This window comes from Engystomops pustulosus, chromosome 6 (genome assembly GCF_040894005.1).
Source record: "Engystomops pustulosus chromosome 6, aEngPut4.maternal, whole genome shotgun sequence".
Taxonomy (NCBI): domain Eukaryota; kingdom Metazoa; phylum Chordata; class Amphibia; order Anura; family Leptodactylidae; genus Engystomops; species Engystomops pustulosus.
The window spans coordinates 141,114,905-141,134,239 of record NC_092416.1 but is presented as its reverse complement, the minus strand read 5'-3'; the positions used below and the strand labels follow the sequence as shown (position 1 = coordinate 141,134,239).

The following is a 19,335-nucleotide window of genomic DNA, read 5'->3' as shown; positions in this document are numbered from 1 at the left end:
TTTATCATTAACGGGTGGAGTGACAGACTCATTCCTTTCTTTCACTATGTGCAGAAACTTCCTCTGCTGCAGTTAAATTACATCAGGTAGAGGGAAGGGGGAAGTGCTGATGGAGCAGGGAGAGGACAAGGTGGCCCCGTACTTAAGGACACCTGACTTACAGATGACCCCTAGTTACAGATGGTCCCTCTGTCCCCTGTGACCTCTGGTGAAGCTCTCTGGATGCTTTACTTTAGGCTCAGGCTGTAATGATCAGATGTAAAGTGTCTGTAATGAAGCTTTATTGATAATCCATGGTCCAATTACAGCACAAAATTTTGAAAATCTAATTATAACAGGGACAACATTTTTTATTGTCTGGAGCTACAATTATAAAATATACAGTTCAGACTTACATACAAATTCACCTTAAGTACAAACCCAAAGAACACCTTTCATTTAGGTGTGCTAAGAATAGATATAACCATTAGAGTACCTGACAGTTCGCTATGTTCATATTTTGGCCATTGCATTGTATACTAATATTCTTTTACAGGACAATAAATAATTTTAATTGATTCCATAAAATCTACATTGTCCATGATTCAGCTCTCTCACTTCTACTCCACATGCTTCATGGTTCTCATTATACAACATTGTAATTAAAACCATGACATCAAACATTCTTTCCAGTATCACACAAGATTAAAGAAATTGGGGTTTGGCAGATTGTGTGATGGGTAGGTGCAGACTTGCTGGGTGCATAGACGGGAGTTCCTGCATCCAGGAAGATCTAAGTGTCTATTACCAGGGCTTGGCTATCCCAATCCAGCTGACTGCACAAAACCTGCCAGTTGTTTGCTTTGTGCTTATCTCATTGTCAGCAAAGTGTGAAGAATAATAGTTAAAGTGAGAAAATTATAGCCAGTTATGTGTTTCATGTTTTTAAATGAGATTTCGAGTGCATGAATACATCTATGTTGACAGGTATTGAATGGAAAAAACAATAAAACCAAGTCAGGTCATTAAACTGATCCTTAAGAAATGTTCTCACCAATGTGTATAGCCCCACATCCGCTGTTGATGCCAGTTCTCTGGTGAAACATGTCGGGGGTTCTCTTAGTGTTGGTGTTTGCCTGTATTACCTGTGTTTTCTCTGAAACAGTGGGGAAATACTCATCTCAAGAAAGCCAATTTACCCATAACATGTGAAATAAGTTCATCTTTATTAAATAACAAATAATAAACAATAAAAACTGTAAACAGGCTGGTCATATTAAAGAAAACAAGGACACTCCATAAAAGCAGACAGATAATACAGGGTGATACATGGGGATGAGTATTGCTCTACATGTCATAGGCATATGAAGCAGTGCACTATGGACTTGATAGATAATGCTTATATAGTAGCATGGGACAGGTGTCAAAAGTTTAAAGTGCACAGTGCCTATAGCTCCCAAATGCAACCTTGCAATTAATCACATAATAAACGTCCAAAAAATACAGCTTACTGCGGAAAGCAGTGCCCAGGACACATTAGTTGGTCAGTGCGGAAATACTGCAGATTTACCACTGATCTCGTCAGGTAGTTGGCTTGCTGAGACTTATACTTGGGGGAGGGATCTAATTGGCTTGCCCCGGCTCAGGCAAGTCGGTTTTTAATGACTGCTGGCTCGCCAAGCTGGGGAGAAGCAGGGCAGAGTGCCGGATCCCATCTCTGGCTTGATGCTGTGGAGCATCAGTACCGCTGCTCTGTGTTCATAACGCAGACTGCCAGAATTGTGGCCTGTGTGATGCTAGATGCTGTGGAACAGGCTGTGGCCAGAGTTGACTCAGTGTAGGCTCCAGCATCAGCGTCAAGAAGGCACCAAGAACATCACTGTAACTACTGTCTACTGTGGGGGGGCCGGCACAGTGACAACTGGTTACTGGGGGCAGACTCTGTAACTACTGCCTACTGGGGCACACTCTATAACTACTGGCTAATGGGGGCAGGCTCTGTGACTACCAGATAATGGGGGCAGGCTCTTTGTTTATTGTCTACAGGAGGCAGGTGCTGTGAATACTGGCTGTTGGGGGCATCACTGTGACTACTCTGGACATCACTGTGACTACTGAGGGCATTACTATGACTACTGGCTATTGGGAGCATTGTTATGATTACTGACGATAGGCATTGTGACAACTAGGGATAGGCACAGGGGCTGCTGGTGGCAAGCACTGTTACTACTGGCTACTGGGGGCCAGCTTTGGGCCTACTGGACACTGGGGTAGGCTCTACGTTAACTGTCTATTGGGGGCATCACTGTGACTACTGGGGGCAGGAACTGGGGCTAATGAGCACAAGCACTGTGACTGTTGGCTACTGGGGGCAGGTACTGTGACTACTGGTACTACTAAAGGTATCCCTTGACAAAGACCTGCTGCGGTTGAAACGCATGTTGGGGTTGCACGCCAGGTAATAGTCTGTCCTGTTATTGTTTCTCCAACGTTATTTTCGCCACTTTTTGGCGTTTACTTATCTATCACTTATCATGTTATGTCTCTTGTCACGTTGGACGTACATCTGTTGGTAGCTTTGGTACACTCCTCACCTTATTGCTTTTTGTAAGCATGTATATGTATACTAGTGTCTATGGTCTATTACCTCTTGCTATATTACATGGGCTTTTGTGACTTTACATTACTTATTATCTGTACTACTTTTTTGATACTTTACTTTATCAGATCCTATTACTGGTGTGCATTATGTATCTCGTCCTGTGATGCATTTAGCTTTTATTTTTTATATAGTTTTTATGTCTTTTGATATGTAATAAAGATTATCACTTTTCCATTACTCATTTTGTAGCCTTGTGTTTCTTTTCCTCTTTTGCTTCTTCTTTTGGTTTTTAATGTGATTATTCAAAGAGGCTTTTGGCTCTTCTGGTACATATTACTGTTAGATGTTCTACAGTATTTATTTATGTTTGACGTATTGTTTTTGGTTTAAGTGGTGAAATTCAGTGTATAGCGGTAGATTCCTTCCAGGGTCCCCTAAACAGGACGAATTGTGGGGGCCAAAGCAGGAGCTCCAATGAAAATATAGCTCTCTCCTCACCTTCTTGCTCCTCCTGTTGTGAAAGAAAGCTGTGTTACTGCAAAATACTGCTAAATACGGCTCATAGTGGGCTGCCTCGGACTACTGGGGCGTCCTGTCTGGTGAACTCTGTGCTGGGGTGTACCCACAGAGAGAACTCTTATATTGTTATCCCCCATGCACAAGACAGGGGATAACAATCTGCCGATCCATTCACTGGGGCAGATTTACTTACCCGGTCCTTTCGCGATCCAGCGGCGCATTCTCTGCGGTGGATTCGGGTCCGGACGGGATTCATCAAGGTAGTTCCTCCGCCGTCCACCAGGTGGCGCTGCTGCGCTGAAAAGCATCTGAACGCACTCAACTTCACCGAGCCGGACCAAGTGAAGGTAAGCGCGTCCCAAGTGACACTTTTATTGTTTTAAATGCGATCGCGTGCGCCAAAATCCCGGGGCAATACAGGGAAAATCGCCGCAAATCGGAAATATTCGGGTAACACATCGGGAAAACACGAATTGGGTCCTTAGTAAATTACCCCCACTGTATCTGTGGAAATGTTGCCTAGCAGAGCACTTCATTATTTCCAACATTTATACACAATGATTGGGGTGGCTATATGTACCTGAGTGTCACTGAGTGTCACTGACCTTCCCAAGGACAGAGAATAGAGAGTTCAGTGCCCTCTTATTTTCATTCATTTTTACTATCATGTAAAAAACAACCTGGAAACAATATATATCATCTACAATGCTATAACTGGTCCTAAATGATCAATGAAAATGCTCTTTTTAAGATAAATTGCTTATTGATACAGGGCTCAGTATCTGGAAAGGTTGTCAACTTCTTAACAGATAAAGCAATTACCTTTGTTCCATATTTGGTGCTTTGTAACTTTGGCCTGTAACATTCCTATTTAAAACATCCTAAACTTGGTTGGCAGTGACCACTTAAAGGTTCTACAGGAAATCTAGCTGAAAATACCTTGATTTGCCAGAATGGCATCAATAACATTGTACTATATGAGATTTATGTTTTCTTCTCCTTGCCACCTACAATGACAACTCCATAGCCGCGTTAATATGTGACATCTGCTATCTGTTAAATATCCTATTCAGTGCACAATGACGGTAACACATAGATTAGTCTGGTATTCATTTTGTGAAGACTTTTATTGTGAGATAATAAAATCATCAAGAGGATCCACCCATGAAGCGGTATTCTGAAGAGGGAACGTCAAATACATAATTATTAGCAATTACTACAATTGTGTTCATTCCTGTCACCATTTATCTTTCCTTATGAAATTGGAAATGGGTTGCAACGCATAGAGTAATCCTTTAAAAATCCTCTAATTTTAGGATATTATATTGTGTAGAGCAACTTGGGTGTGACACTTACTAAACTGAGTTCAGACATATCTGCTTTGCTATTGCCTGGCAATATTATCTGTGAAAATTTTTTTTTCAAACCCCAAAGGTTGTGACTACTACTTTTTTTTAAAATATACATGATGGATAGACATTTGTATAGATGCGTGGTGCAAGGATTTAGCCATTGGAATGATTGGCCGAGGATCTAGAGAGAGGGAGAAGAATGGCATTGCAGAGTGAAGAATCGTAGGATGTAGGTGAATTGTGACATTGGATGTAGAATATTCACCGGAGCCCAACCCCCAAAGCACTTCCAACTAATTAGAATATTTGTAATAATTTTTACTTCAAGTAGATCCCGAATGGGCAGCTTTATGAAAAAGGCAAGCCAGGATAAATAATGGTAACTAGAGATGGGCGAATTTGTTGAAATTTGGTTCTACCCAATTCGCTGAATTTTTCGAAAAAATTTGATTCGACCCGAATCGAATCATGACAAATCACGTTAAAAAACAGGTATTTCCTGGCTGCAGAGAGCCTGTAGGGTGTTGTAGAACGTTGTGCCATGCTTAAATATGCTTAAACCGATTAACTCTTCACCTCCATGTGCACTTACAGAGGCCAACTTCACCAAATAAGCGAAGCGGGAACGCACCATGACAAGGTAACGTCTGTGCCAGCTCGAAAGGACTGAGCTGAGGGCCAAGATCCCACTATAACATCAGAGTGCACTCATTTTACACTGACATCAGATGATTCCATAGATTACGACAGAACCTGTTCTGTTAAACGCGGATACATGTAGAAACCCCCCAAAAGAGTGCAGAGGGTGACGGCAGTAATTTTGCTTTGATGTCACTGATCCTTTTGTCCTTCATTTCATCCATCAGTGTCCGCTTTCAATCGGTCAATAATCCATCATCAGTATTGATAAAGCCAAAAACAAACAGGAGCTGATCCAGAATAGAGATGAGCAGTAAATGGGATATTTGCATGCCATGTGTGTTCTGTATCCACTCCTGCTTTTGGCTATCAATCCTCAGGCATTTCATTCCTTCTGACAGATGAAATGGAGGGGAAAACTAAACACAGTGGCAACATCATAGAGGGTAAAAACAGCATGATGGAAATCACAGGGTGTTCCAGGGAGACAGCGGTCAGTTGGCAGCAGCATTAGTAGGCCGCAGAGTGGCACAATGACAGATTATGGAGGTGGCAGAAATATGGTAGGCCACAGAGTGGCACAATGACAGAGTGTGGAGGTGGCAGCAGCGGCAGGAGGCCACAGAGAGGCACAATGACAGTGTGGAGGTGGCAGCAACCTGGTAGGACACAGAGTGACACAATTACAGTGTGGAGGTGGCAGCAGCAGGAGGTCAGAAAGTGGCACAATGAATGTAGTGGAGGTGGCAGCAGCATGAGGTCAGAGAGTGCCACGATGACAAATTCTGGAGCTGGCAGCAACAGGGGAGGCCACATTGTGGCACAATGACAAAGTTTGAAATGAATTTGAGTGACACAATGATAGAGTGTGGGGGTGGCGGCAACATGTTAAGCCACAGAGTTGTACAATGATAGAGTGAGGAGGTGGTGGCAGCAGCAGGAGCCCACAAAGTGGAACAATAATAGAGTGTGGAGCTGGCGGCAACCTGGTAAGCCACAGAGTGGCACAATGATAGAGTGTGGAGATGGCGGCAACCTGGTAAGCCACATAGTGGCACAATGACAGATTGTGTAGGAGGCGGACAATTCCAGTCCTTGGTAAAGATGGTAGGAGGCAGATGGAGCAACTGGCAGCAGATGTGTGGCAGCATGTGTGGCAGGTGGGTGGCAACATCAGAATAGTGGCTGAGGCAGGTAGTTAGAATCCAGACTCATTTCTAAACGTTTGGGGGAGACATCATGGCTGATCTAATCTGATGCATAAGGCATTGTTGAGTTGAAATCCGGGCCGAACCAAGCCTGATTCATCTTGACAAAGGTTAGTCTATCCACATTACGGGTGGACAAGCCGGTTCTCCTTGGGGTAACAATGGCCCCCAACCCACTGAACACCCGCTTTGATGCCACACTACTGGCCGGGCAGGACAGCTTCTCTACTGCAAACTCTGCAAGTTGCAACCCTGCATCAAGTCTGGCTGCCCAGTAGTCCAGGGGATCCTCTACCTGGGGTGGTAAAGTGCTGTCCAAGTAGGTGAAGGGTCTGCTCCATGTCCTGCTGCTGCTACTGGTGGCGGCTACCCTCCTCACTAGGCGGGCAAAGGAAGTTGCTCATTAACCCCTTAAGGACCAGGCCCTTTTTCGTTTTTGCGTCTTTATTTTTCACACCCCACCTTCAAAAATCTATAACTTTTTTATTTTTCCATGTAGAGAGCTGTGTGATGGCTTGTTTTCTGCGTAACAAATTGCACTTCATAGTGATGGCATTTAATTGTCTATGCCATATACTGGGAAACGGGAAAAAAATTCTGAATGCAGTGAAAATGGTGAATAAACGCATTTGCGCCGTATTCTTGTGGGCGTGGATTTGACATCTTTCACTGTGCGCTCCAAATGACATGCCTAATTTATTCATTGGGTCAATACGATCACATGGATACCAAATTTGTATAGGTTTTATAATGTTTTCATACATTTACAAAAATTAAAACCTCTTGTACAAAAAAAAAATTCTTCATTTTGCCGTCTTCTTGCGCTAATAACTTTTTCATACTTTGGTGTATGGAGCTGTTGGTGGTGTCATTTTTTGCGACTTTTGATGATGTTTTCAATGCTTTTATTTTTAGAATTGTGCGACCTTTTGATCACTTTTTATTGAATTGTTTATATTTTTCAAAATGGCAAAAAAATGCCATTTGCGACTTTGGGCACTATTTTCCGTTACGGGGTTAAACGCAGTAAAAAAAACATTATTATATTTTGATAGATCGGGCATTTTTGGACGCGGCGATACCTAATGTGTTTATGATTTTTACTGTTTATTTATATTTATAACTGTTCTAGGGAAAGGGGGGTGATTTGAATTTTTAGGTTTTTTTAATATAATTTTTTATTTTTAATTTTTTTTTATTAAAATTTTTTACTATTTTTCAGACTCCCTAGGGTACTTTAACCCTAGGTTGTCTGATTGATCCTACCATATACTGCCATACTACAGTATGGCAGTATATGGGGATTTTGCACACCATCTATTTCAATGTGCAGATCGCACATTGTAATAGATGGCCTAAAACATGATAGCCTCGGATCATTGTGTGATCCGAGGCTGTCATGGCAACGGATCGCCGCTCCCCGATGACGTCACGGGGAGCGGCGATCGGAGCCAAGATGGCGGCGCCCACGCGCCGCCGGCTCTTTAATGCCGCCGGCAGCTTTGCCGGCGGCGATGAAAGGGTTAACACCCGCGATCGGTACAAGCACCGATCGCGGGTGTTAGCGACGGGTGCTTGCTTCATTGTGAAGCAAGCACCCGGCGTGTATGAAGAGGGCTCAGCCCGTGAACCCTTTTCATACTACCCCATGCGCAATAAAACGTACAGGTACGTCTTATTGCGCTATGGGGTTAAGGACTCCAGACTGATGGAGCTGCTACTGCTCCTACCCCCCCCCCCCCCCCAGCTCCCCACAGCAGCCATGGCAGTACGTGAGCGATCACTGCCAGGAATCCCTCGGTCAGACCTGACAGAGGATGGACAATGGCGCACAGAGGCACCGGCCAACTCTCTTTTCAGTATTTCTCTATAGTACGCCATTTGTTCCTCCCTCTCACCCATTTTTGACCGGTAGCGAGGGTCCTATGCTGCTTGCATCATCAAAAAATCATTAATGGCTTTTCTCTGTTCATACATGCGGTCTAACATATGGAGGCTGGAATTCCAACGGGTGCAAACATTGCATATCAGACTATGTTTGGGTAGGCCGTTCTGACGCTGCAAGGAGGGTGTGCTTGGCTTCGTAAGAATGGCTGAAGTGCATTTTCCTGGCCATTTTTAGAATGTCTTGCAGATGGGCGAAGACTTGAGGAACCTGTTGACAACCAGATTGAACACGTGCGCCATGCAGGGCGCATGGGCCATCCCTCCTCGGTGCAGTGTGGACACCTTGTCCCTCCCATTGTCTGTCTCCATGGTTCCGATTTTTAGTTGTCGCGGAGAAAGCCACACATTGATTTCTTCTTGCATGACGCAGAGCAGTTCCTCCCCTGTGTGACTTCGTTCGCCCAGGCAAACCAGGTGTAGAACTGCGTGACACGGCTGTGCCCTGCACATGTGGTATGATGGAGCAGCACTTGTGAAGGCTAAAGTGGTGGTGTAGAAGGAGGAGGACGAGGCGGACACTGGCACAGGCGCTGCAGTATGACAACGTGGAGGAGAAAGTGGCGTCTCTTGTGGAAGTTGTTGGAGTGGCTGGGCGGGAAGCACATTTACCCAGTGGACCGTAAAGGACATATACTGGCCCTGACCGTAGTTACAACTCCACACGTCTGTGCTGCCGTGCACCTTGGAAGAAGCCGATAAGCTCAAGGACTGGCCCACCTTCTGTTGTACATATTTGTGAAGGGCTGGCACATTTTGGAAAAAAAATTGCGGCTTGGAACTCTCCACCTCGGTTCGGCACAAGCCATTAGTTCTCTGAATCGTGAAGGTCGCTAAAAAACCCAGCAAAAACAATGTTGTACACCAAGAAGCTATGTAGACTAATGATAAATCTCCCCCATAGTGTTATTTAGTTATCCATTTATTTTGGTAGCCACACAAAGGAAATCTTCTCCCAGGGTTGTGTCTGTAATACAGATTATAAACCGGGGCTATATTTTTGCGTGGGTGAAGGTTTCCTGAGACAGATAAGTCTTGAAACATTTGATACATAAAGATTCAGCTTCAAATTAGAGAGTATTTTACCTCTGAGAAGGACGAGGACATTCAACCCCTCAAGCATTTACTAATCATTGCTTTATGTCATGCAGAATTGCAACTAAAGGGAACAAATGGATCATTATCAGATGTAATTACACTAAGCCGCAAGCTGTTCTTACTAATAAGTCTATTTCACAAATATATAGTATATTATACAATACAGTGACACAATGTAAACTAGAACGCTGTAGAATAAATATTGCATACATACATAGTAGCACAGACGCATGATATATGGTATAGGCATATCTTACACTATGCATTAACCTGCATTGACATGCTCAAGGAATTTGATCCTGTTCCTCATCGATCTGTGGACTGTCCATGATGGAATTGTCTGTGAGCTAGCTTTGGGCCAGGCAGAGGCAATAATAGATGAACTTCTAGGCCCTTAAAAGGCATCTACTATCAGGATGAAGGACTGTATGGAAATGAGCCTGAGGGGCTCTATGCTCCATAGGTGTTAATGGAGCCTGGAGCCCCTCAGGCTCATTTGCATACAGTCTTTTATCCTGGTGGTAGATATTCTTTAAAACAGTTCATAAGATGTCAGCCTTTTTAAAGATTCTTCCATTGTGTGGACCCAAAGATTATTCCATGAAGTATTACACTGTGGCCCACATTTATCAAAAACAGTGCAGTCTGTACTATGCACAGTTTGCCTGTGTAGTGTGCAGGGGGCGCCAGAATCAGGATTTTTGGACGTTCTTCATGAATTTGGCGCAGCCTGCACTGCTCCGACAGAGTGAACCAACTTTTTTTTGGTGCACCTTTAACATAGGGCGTGCAACACAATTCTGTCCCTTTCAGTTTAGAATTTTGTGGGCTTTAATAAATGTGGGCCTATGTCTCCGATCATTTTTTTTCAGGTTGTCTAACAGGAGCGGCAGAAATTTACCAAAAATATTTACAGAGAATGGGCACCTTAGGTGTTGGATAGCTATGGGCGTAACAATCCTGAAGAAGTTAGGGAATGGGCGGACCCCGTTCACAGCGCCTAAGAAAATGCTGTAGTCAGTGACTCTCATATTTTTAGTTGCACAGTGTGGGGATAAGCTACACAGATCGGAAGACTAGTACCGTAGAGGCGAATACCATAGAAATGTGTCAAAGCTTGGATAAGTCGCCATGAAGTTGTAGACCCAAAGGAGCAGATCATCACATGTAAGTCATCCCCAATCATCCCTGTAGTTTCTGAATAACTTACTAATGTGTGTTATAGCCTGCAGATTAGTAATTTTTAATGTACACTGAGTTGAGAGGGTTTGAGGGATGTGGGGGTTGTGGATTACTAAGGTCTATCTATTCAGTAACTATGTCTGACTTTGACACTGTGCAAAGTTTATAACTCCTATTAGAACAGGTAAACATATTGGGGAACATTTACTAGGAAACTGCACTTAAAGTGTTCTGCTTGTGTATAATGCTTGGTGTGACAGATTCATGGCTCTTCCCTGCACTGGCCTGACACAACCTTTTTGATAGCATTATCAGTAGATGTTAGAGGGTAGCAGCTTTGACGTGTATTGTAGGTGCAATGGTAGTGATCAACCCTACTCTTCGCATTCTTTAACCCGATGTGACACGACTTTCCCATCGATAAGCTCCTCAACAATGGTTCTGATCTTTCGTGTCTTGTCTGAAGGAAACAAAGCAAAACATATAAGAACAAACAAATACCAAAGAGGATAAAGTAAATGTATAGAAATAGCAAAAAATTACATTCTGAAATGTGTTTTAAATGTCTGTATATGTTCCCTCTACATCTAAAACTTGAGTGTGGCTATAGGGTTTCTTTGATGACGAACTAGTTACATTTTTTTTTCGAAAACATCAGAATTATGATTGCTATGCCAGAGTTTACCATCATTTTCGATAAACTTTCATTATTAATTCGGCAACTGTGGATAGCCTAGGGCAATGATGGTGAACCTTTTAGAGACGGAGTGCCCAAACTACAACCAAGACCCGCTTATTTATCGCAAAGTGCCAACACAGAAATGTAATTCATGATTAATACTCCCTTCTCTGTCACATCTTTCATTCATACCAGCACCCGGAGGACACCAATAATGCAGAAAATAGAAGACATTTGGATGATCATTGTATATTCCCTCCAGGGTTCCCTAAACAGGAAGAATTGTCAGGGCCGGAGCCGGAGCTACAATGATAATCCAGATCTGTCCACACCTTCCCACTCCTCCAGTAGTCCCAGGTAGAGCTGTCACTTTAATATAGCTCTGCGCACAGCAAGTCCTGGGCTGTCTGAGACTGCAGGAAGATACCTGGAGTCATCTCTGGTGATTGCCTGGGTGCCCACTGAAAGGGCTCTGAGTGCCACCTCTGGCACCCCTGCCATAGGTTCGCCACCACTGGCCTAGGGTCACCCAAGAAAGAGCAGACCCCTTACTGAATTGCCACCGATACCCTGTATGTTGTACCTTTGTCTAACATGATTGGAACTGCATTTTTCCAAAGAGTCAATGCTAAAATCTCTTTAGTGTCAAAGGTCTTGTTAGTGACAGATGAGGTCCTAGCTGTAGGGCTAGAAGCTGTCCATCTCGCTCTGCTTATAGTAGAGTGGGGTTTCTATTGTTCTTTTCATTTTTTCCATTTTGGAGCCCAGCATAAGGGGAAAAAGAGTTCTCAGTCGAAGAAGCACATTTTTCGTAAATGTGGGTCATTTTGTAATTTTTTGAGGGACTTTATAAGACTTTAAAGAGATACCAAGAACCTCTATTGAAGCTCTGGTTTTGAAATCCTCATAGTGTGACTGTTCCATACAACCAAGAGTAAGACTAGAATTAGACATCAGTGATTCCCTACTGTACCAATGTACTCCTCTGAGGCACCATCATCATCTTACAAAAGATAGCAAGTAGTTGTGGGAGTCCATTGTTAAACTTTTTTTTGTTAAATGTAGTGGACTATGCAGTCTTGGGGTCCACATCAAGGGGTTAAAATGAATCAAAAATGAGCAGTGGCCCGTATAATACAAGTTATACTAGTATGGTGGCTAGATGTAGTGCCATTACTCAGTTTCAATGCTGCATAGTCCACTGCATTACTTTATTCCCCTGATGAGTGCGTCACACGACGTATGAAACGTGTAGGGATTACATATTAGGGACTAACAGGGTCTGTAAGGGACAGTACTGGGACTGTCCTTGTCAGGGCGGGAGCAATATTGCGGGGTCAGGATACAAAGCGATTGTAGGGCTTAATAGGTCCTGTACCTCCGGACCAGTACTGCTCGACCAGGAGACGGCGCATCGAAAACTGGTGAGATCCACCCTATTATTCCTTACTGTCCAGATTAATTTTGGTCCGTGGTTTTGAGATGATGCACCATGTCATATGCTATACAGGAATGCACTAAGACACGGTGAGGTATTAATGGGGACCGTGTCAGACAAGACTTATTGGAGGTCTGAACGAGCTCCCTTTCTGATGTGTTTTTGCTGATTAGATGGTTGATGTGCATACTATTGTGGTTCACTTATTTTATCAGTAATTAATAAAATTTAAGTTTAACTTAAGTGCCTGACCAGCAACAAGTATGTTTGAGAAAATTACACAATTCTTCATTCATTTTCTTCTTTAGCCACTTATTTGATGTGCATACCACTGCTAATGCTTCAATTGGAGTACCTCAAAGTAGTTTGATCAATAAAACCCTGGTAGTAACACCAATTTCCCCATAGACATTGGAGCTATTGCTTTATTTATGTGAGTGATTTGGTACTGGATGTGTTGCTGTACAGCTTTTGCTAGCTTTAACTTACACCATGTACATCACACGACAAAATAGTGCATCAAAATATTGCTTTATTGAATAGACATTATACTTAGCAGTACCATAGACAGAATAGATGACTACACCACTTGATATTTCAAATATGTGACAGAAAAGAGAAAAAGCATAGGGCTAAAAAGTGGACCTCATAGCATTATCAGTAGATGTTAGAGGGTAGCAGCTTTGACGTGTATTGTAGGTGCAATGGTAGTGATCAACCCTACTCTTCGCATTCTTTAACCCGATGTGACACGACTTTCCCATCGATAAGCTCCTCAACAATGGTTCTGATCTTTCGTGTCTTGTCTGAAGGAAACAAAGCAAAACATATAAGAACAAACAAATACCAAAGAGGATAAAGTAAATGTATAGAAATAGCAAAAAATTACATTCTGAAATGTGTTACAAATGTCTGTATATGTTCCCTCTACATCTAAAACGTGAGTGTGGCTATAGGGTTTCTTTGATGACGAACTAGTTACATTTTTTTTCGAAAACATCAGAATTATGATTGCTGTGCCAGAGTTTAATTTGTCTATCCAAGGATTAGTGCAAAACATTGTAGTGCATCAAGTGTAATGCTATCAACTCCATGTGCTCACCTCCTGAGACTTGAGAAGTTATAATGGGCTTGGTGATTTTGCTAAAAACAGAGATAAAACAAGAATGTAAATTTTGTTATAAGGATCCATACATAGTATTTGAATTGATTTATACATTCTCATAAAATACAGCAAACCCTCATTAATGACCTGCAAGAAAAACCAAAGTAAAATACATAGCATATGCATTGCATTGAGAATATGTCAGATAAAGCTGTTTAAATGGCAAAAAATGGTCTTTAAATGGTGAAAGCTTAAAAAAAAGTGTTTTGGAAACTCCTCTTACCCAGATTCTCCATCTAGCAAGCAGCGATAGGTCTCAATTTCTCTCTCCAGTCTGGCTTTGATGTCCAGAAGCTGATTGTACTCAAAGCCTTGTCTTTCCATGTCGGTCCTTATTTCGCACAATTGTAATTCCAAGGTGCTGATCTTGTCTTGGATCTTGCCAAGTTGTACACAGTAGTTGCCCTCTGTCTCAGCAAGTGAACTTTCTAGCGTATCTTTCTATTGAAATGAATTGAACAATATATCTATATCAATAAGACATCAGTCTTGTACAGTCAGCGGTTAGTTTTCTCTTTGTAGGATTTTTAGTTAAGATTCAACTTTACAGAAACCCTAGAAATCTTAAGGTCACAGCACATTAAAAGCCAAATTTAATCTAATTTAAGTCTAATGTAAGTAGATATAGATATCATGGATATATAGATATATGCTTAACCCCTTCCCGACATTTGACGTAATAGTACTGCATCGCGGGAGGTGCGTTCCCGCAAAATGCAGTACTATTACGTCATGCTTCTGGCACCGGCTCCTGAACGGAGCCGACGCCAGAAGCTGCAGGTGTCAGCTATATATTATAGCCAACACCTGCCTTTAACACCCGCGATCGGAGATTTCTCCGATCGCGGGTGTTAACCCCTGACACGCCGCGGTCGCGCTGACCGCGGCGTGCAAGCGGTATTTCAGAAGAATCGGACCCCCCCGCGGCGCTTACCGGGGGGGTCCGCTGCTCCGATCGCAGCCCCGGGACTGCCGGTGCCCGGGGCTGCGCGATCCTCCTTCTTGTAGCCGGGTCCCTGCCTCCTGACAGGACCCGGCTGTAACACACTGAGCATGTGTTATGTGTAATGTATTACACTGTGTAATGTGAAGAAGAGCTTGAACAAGTGATCAGTGGATCACTTGTTCTAGCTAACCTGTAAAAGTTAATAAAAATGTTAAAAACACTACATAAAATCATTTTTTAATAAAAATAATTAATTAAATAAAGTTAGAGTCCCCTAAACACAAATATTCCCTATACACATGCAATAAAGTGAAAAAAACACAAAATCGCCAAAAAACCCCACATATTTGGTATCGCCGCATCCGTAACAATCCGTACAATAACTCAGAAACATTATTGGACCCGCTCGGTGAACGCCGTAAAAAAAAAACCTGAAAAACCCGCCAAAAATGTAAATTTTTCATAAAATCTCTACACAAAAATGTTCTAAAAAGTGATCAAAAAAAGTTATGTGCGCAAAAATGGTACCACTGAAAAGAACAACTCAACACGTAAAAAATAATTCCTAAACTAGCTCTGTCAACCAAAAAGTATTAACGTTACGTCTCCGAAAAGATGGCGATGCAAAAACAAATGAGATTTCCTCTATATTAGTTTTTATCCAGTAAAATTGTAAAAATAAATGAAAAACTATATAAATGAGGTATCACCGTAATCGTAGTGACCTATAGAATGAAGATAATATAATATTTTTAGTGTACGGTGTACGACCCCCAAAAAATACGAAAAGAAAGTAAACCAAAATTGACAATTTTCTTTTCACCCATACATTCAAGAGTTAATAAAATCTCATCAATAAGCTAATGACCCACTAAAATGAAGTATTTGTAAAGTGCATCTCATGTCGCAGAAAATAAGCCCTTATATGTCCAAATTGCCAAAAAAATAAAGATTGTATAGCCAATAAAAATTGACAATGCATAATCTGCTCTGAATGGCGCAGCTTCCCTTCGATGCCCTGGCGTGTGCCCATACAGCAGGTACCACCACATATGGGGTATTATTATACACGGACGAGATTGGGTATCACATTTTGTGGAGCGTTTTGGTATTTTATCCACTGAGAATTTGTACATTTTTTGAAAAACATATTAATTTAGCCAAAAAAATTTTACTTTCAAAATTGCATCCGATTTTGTTTTAACCCCTGTAAAACAATTAAAGGGTTAACAAACTTCATAAAAGTTGTTTCACATACGTTGAGGGGCGTAGTTTCTATAATGGGGTAATTTATGGGGTTTAATTTTATTTAGGTCTCTCAAAGTGATTTGAAACTTGAGCAGGTCCCTCAATAGCAGGATTTTGCGGTTTTTATGAAAATGTGAAAAATCGCACCTAATGTTCAAAGCCCCATAACATCCTACAAAAATAAGAGTATGCATTAAAAACCATGTCCACATAAATTAGACATTTAGTGAATGTTAGTTATTACATTTTTTTGCGGTTATGACTATGTATGGAAAAAGTAGAACATTTTGAAGTTCAAAAATCAAAAATTTTTCCAAATTTTCACCAAATATCTGATTTTCTCATAAATAAATGCAAAACATACCACCAAAATTTTTCAAATAACCTGAAGTACGATGTGTCACGAGAAAACAATTTTAAAATCACTTGGATATGTTAAAGCGTTTCGAAGTTATAACCACTTATAGTGACACAGGGCAGATTTGAAAAAATGGGCCGCGTCAGGAAGGTGAAAAGTGGCTTCAGCGTTAAGGGGTTAAATTGTAGATTATGTGTATTACCAGTGCCAGAGCAGCTTGCAGGTCAATTTCCAATGCATGTAACGAACGTCTTAATTCTGTGATTTCATTCTTGCTGGATATAACTTGCTCAGCTCCAGATGAGATCTGCTGCCTGAGAGCTGTGCACTGAAATAAAGTCCCACATGTGAGCACATGTAAAAAAATCTCAAAGACATCAAATTGGTTAGAAATGAAAGTCTAGATTGTTTTACCGCTTCATTGAAACGAGCTTCTGCCTCTCTACGATTTTTCTCTGCCAATTCCTCATAATCTGATCTCATATTATTTAGTACTTCAGTCAGATCAGTTCCTGGAGCTGCCTTCATCTCCACTGTAAGTTGTCCTGTTACTCCTTGGAAGCTCCTCATTTCCTGGAAACATTGAAAATTTTAAGCAATTTTGTCAATGGAAAAAAAACAGAGGGAAAGTCTGCATAATATAAAATATGGTAGAATGTGATGGTAGAACAAGTTTTGAGTACCTCTTCGTGGTTCTTTTTCATGCAGATAAGTTCTTCAGTCAAGCTTGCAATCTGTGATTCAAGGTCACACTTGGCCAATTTCAGATCATCTAGGACTTTACGTAGACCAATAATATCAGCCTCTACATTTTGACGGAGGCACAGCTCATTCTCATACCTGCAGGACAATTCAGAACATAACTTTAGGAATACTTTATAAATAAGATTAAGTTTACCAAAAGTCAATAAATAAAAAATTTACTTGATCTTGAAATCATCAGCTGCCAGACGGGCATTATCAACCTGAAGGACAACACTTGCATTCTCACAAGTTGCAGCTTGAATCTATGGGAACAAGTGTAATAATGAGTGTACAGGTTGGCCTAAAACACTAAACCCATCATTTCAATGTAAAAAACAAACATTTAAAAAAAATCTTAATACATTAAATTTATACTCAAGAATCAGTACCTGCTTCTTGAGGTCCTCAATGACGTGGTAGTATTTACTAAAGTCCCGATCCAGCTTGTTATCATTCTTGTGCTTTTCATACCATTCCTTGATTTTGCACTCAAGGTCAGCATTGGCTTCTTCTAAGGCACGGACTTTGCTCAAGTAACAAGCAAGACGGTCATTAAGATTCTGCATAGTTCCCTTTTCATCCCCAGACAAGAGATTATCTACACCAAAACCACCAACAGCACCTCCACCAAAGCCTCCAAGATTAACCAGGTTAGTACCAAAGGCAGCACCACCACTCAGGCTACCAGCAAAAGCACCAGGCCCACCATATGCAGCTGACAAAGCTCCACTTTGGCTTCCACCATAGCCTCCAGCACCACATGATCCTCCAGAGTTTCCAAGAAATGAGCAAACGGCTGTGCCATATCCACCGCCACCTACAGATATTCTTGAGGATGCTGAGTTCCTTTGCAAAGACATGTTCTTGGTAGCTGCTAGGTAAGCCCACCTGGTTTAGATATGTGAAAAAGATAGCAAGCTACTCACCAAGTAAACATAAGCTTTATATATAATAACAAGTGGGTGTATTCTTTTGGTACAGCCTCCTAAATCCAATTTTGGCTCTTAATTTTCTTGATGAAATGTTAATTAAAATGTATATCTAATGTGTCCACTCGGCCTAAATTGTAAAACGCCTTTGGGCCCTTGTTAAGAAAAAAGGGTGGAGGAAAGATAAGTATTATTTTATTTCCTTTAATCTAATTAAGGTAAGCAGATAATTTATGTTCTGAAACTATTTCCTCATCCCTTCTCACAGGTCCCTGTTTTATAGGTAAAATATACAAGTGAGGTTTGCTAATGAAATTCCTATGATAATATGAAGCCAATGAGAAATATATCATTCATTTGTGAGAAATGATCCTGTAATAAAAATGAGTTTGGATCAGTTTTGGTGGGGAGATTAAATAAGTAAACGAATTAATTGAACAGTTTGGACTCAATAACCAGACTTAACAACCCACAATAACTTTATTATAAAGTATTTATTATTGGAAGAAACAATACTGGATTAATTTAGGTTGAAATAGTTTTTAGTTTTTTTTTCTCACTTGTCTTACAGAGTATTCTGCTAAACGAACAGACTAATAGATGGAGTAGGATGTTCCAATTTGACAAAGGAGCCTCTCCCCCCTCCCTCTGACTACTTACACGTACCTTAAGAGGTTAAATTAGCATGAACATGGCTGTGTAATACACTTTTGTGTCCTGTATTGATGGACATATCATAGAGCATGAAAAGGCAAACAAATTTAAATTAGGAAAGTACGTAGAAAGATCCAGTACATTTGTCTCCAAGTCAAAACGTAATTCTTTTTTGATGTATCTTACAGGAAACATACCACTGTCCCCAGGTAGTTGTTAGGTAATCACAGTTCTAGCATGTTATTTTCAGTAATGATTAAAATCCGCAAATTCAGAGAAAACTGATCTATAAAAATATGCAAATTAAGCTTGGGTACTCCTGTGAGCGTCATCTTAGCTACTTGGTGCTCGGGCGGCTTATACTTATTTATGCCTCTGCTGGCGCTTGTTCCTGCCTCCTCCCTGATGTCACCAGGTCTCCAGCAGGAGCATGGGAGAAGGAGGAACTACTCAGAGCTCGGTCGGCTAACAATAATTCACCCCTTCTCCCTTCCATTCCCTTGTGCGAGACGCAGTGACGCCAGGAAGAAGGAGGCAACAAGCGTCAGAGGTAGGGTGAATAATTGTAAGCTGACAGAGCACCAAGCAGCTTTGTTGACGCTCACCGGAGCACCAAAGCTTAATTTGCATATTTTAATAAATTAATTTTGT

General features: G+C 41.5%; 1 protein-coding gene across 1 annotated transcript; it reads right to left on the bottom strand.

Annotated features, from left to right (window-relative positions):
* Positions 1-13,152: 13,152 nt before the first annotated feature.
* Positions 13,153-18,037, bottom strand: LOC140064485 (keratin, type I cytoskeletal 12-like). Its single transcript, XM_072111416.1, has 8 exons — positions 17,491-18,037; positions 17,282-17,364; positions 17,041-17,197; positions 16,772-16,930; positions 16,560-16,685; positions 14,029-14,246; positions 13,743-13,783; positions 13,153-13,446 (listed from the first exon to the last, which is right to left on the bottom strand). The coding sequence occupies exons 1-8, from the start codon at positions 17,959-17,961 to the stop codon at positions 13,361-13,363; spliced, it is 1,341 nt and encodes a 446-aa protein (XP_071967517.1). The 5' UTR covers positions 17,962-18,037; the 3' UTR covers positions 13,153-13,360.
* Positions 18,038-19,335: the final 1,298 nt, after the last annotated feature.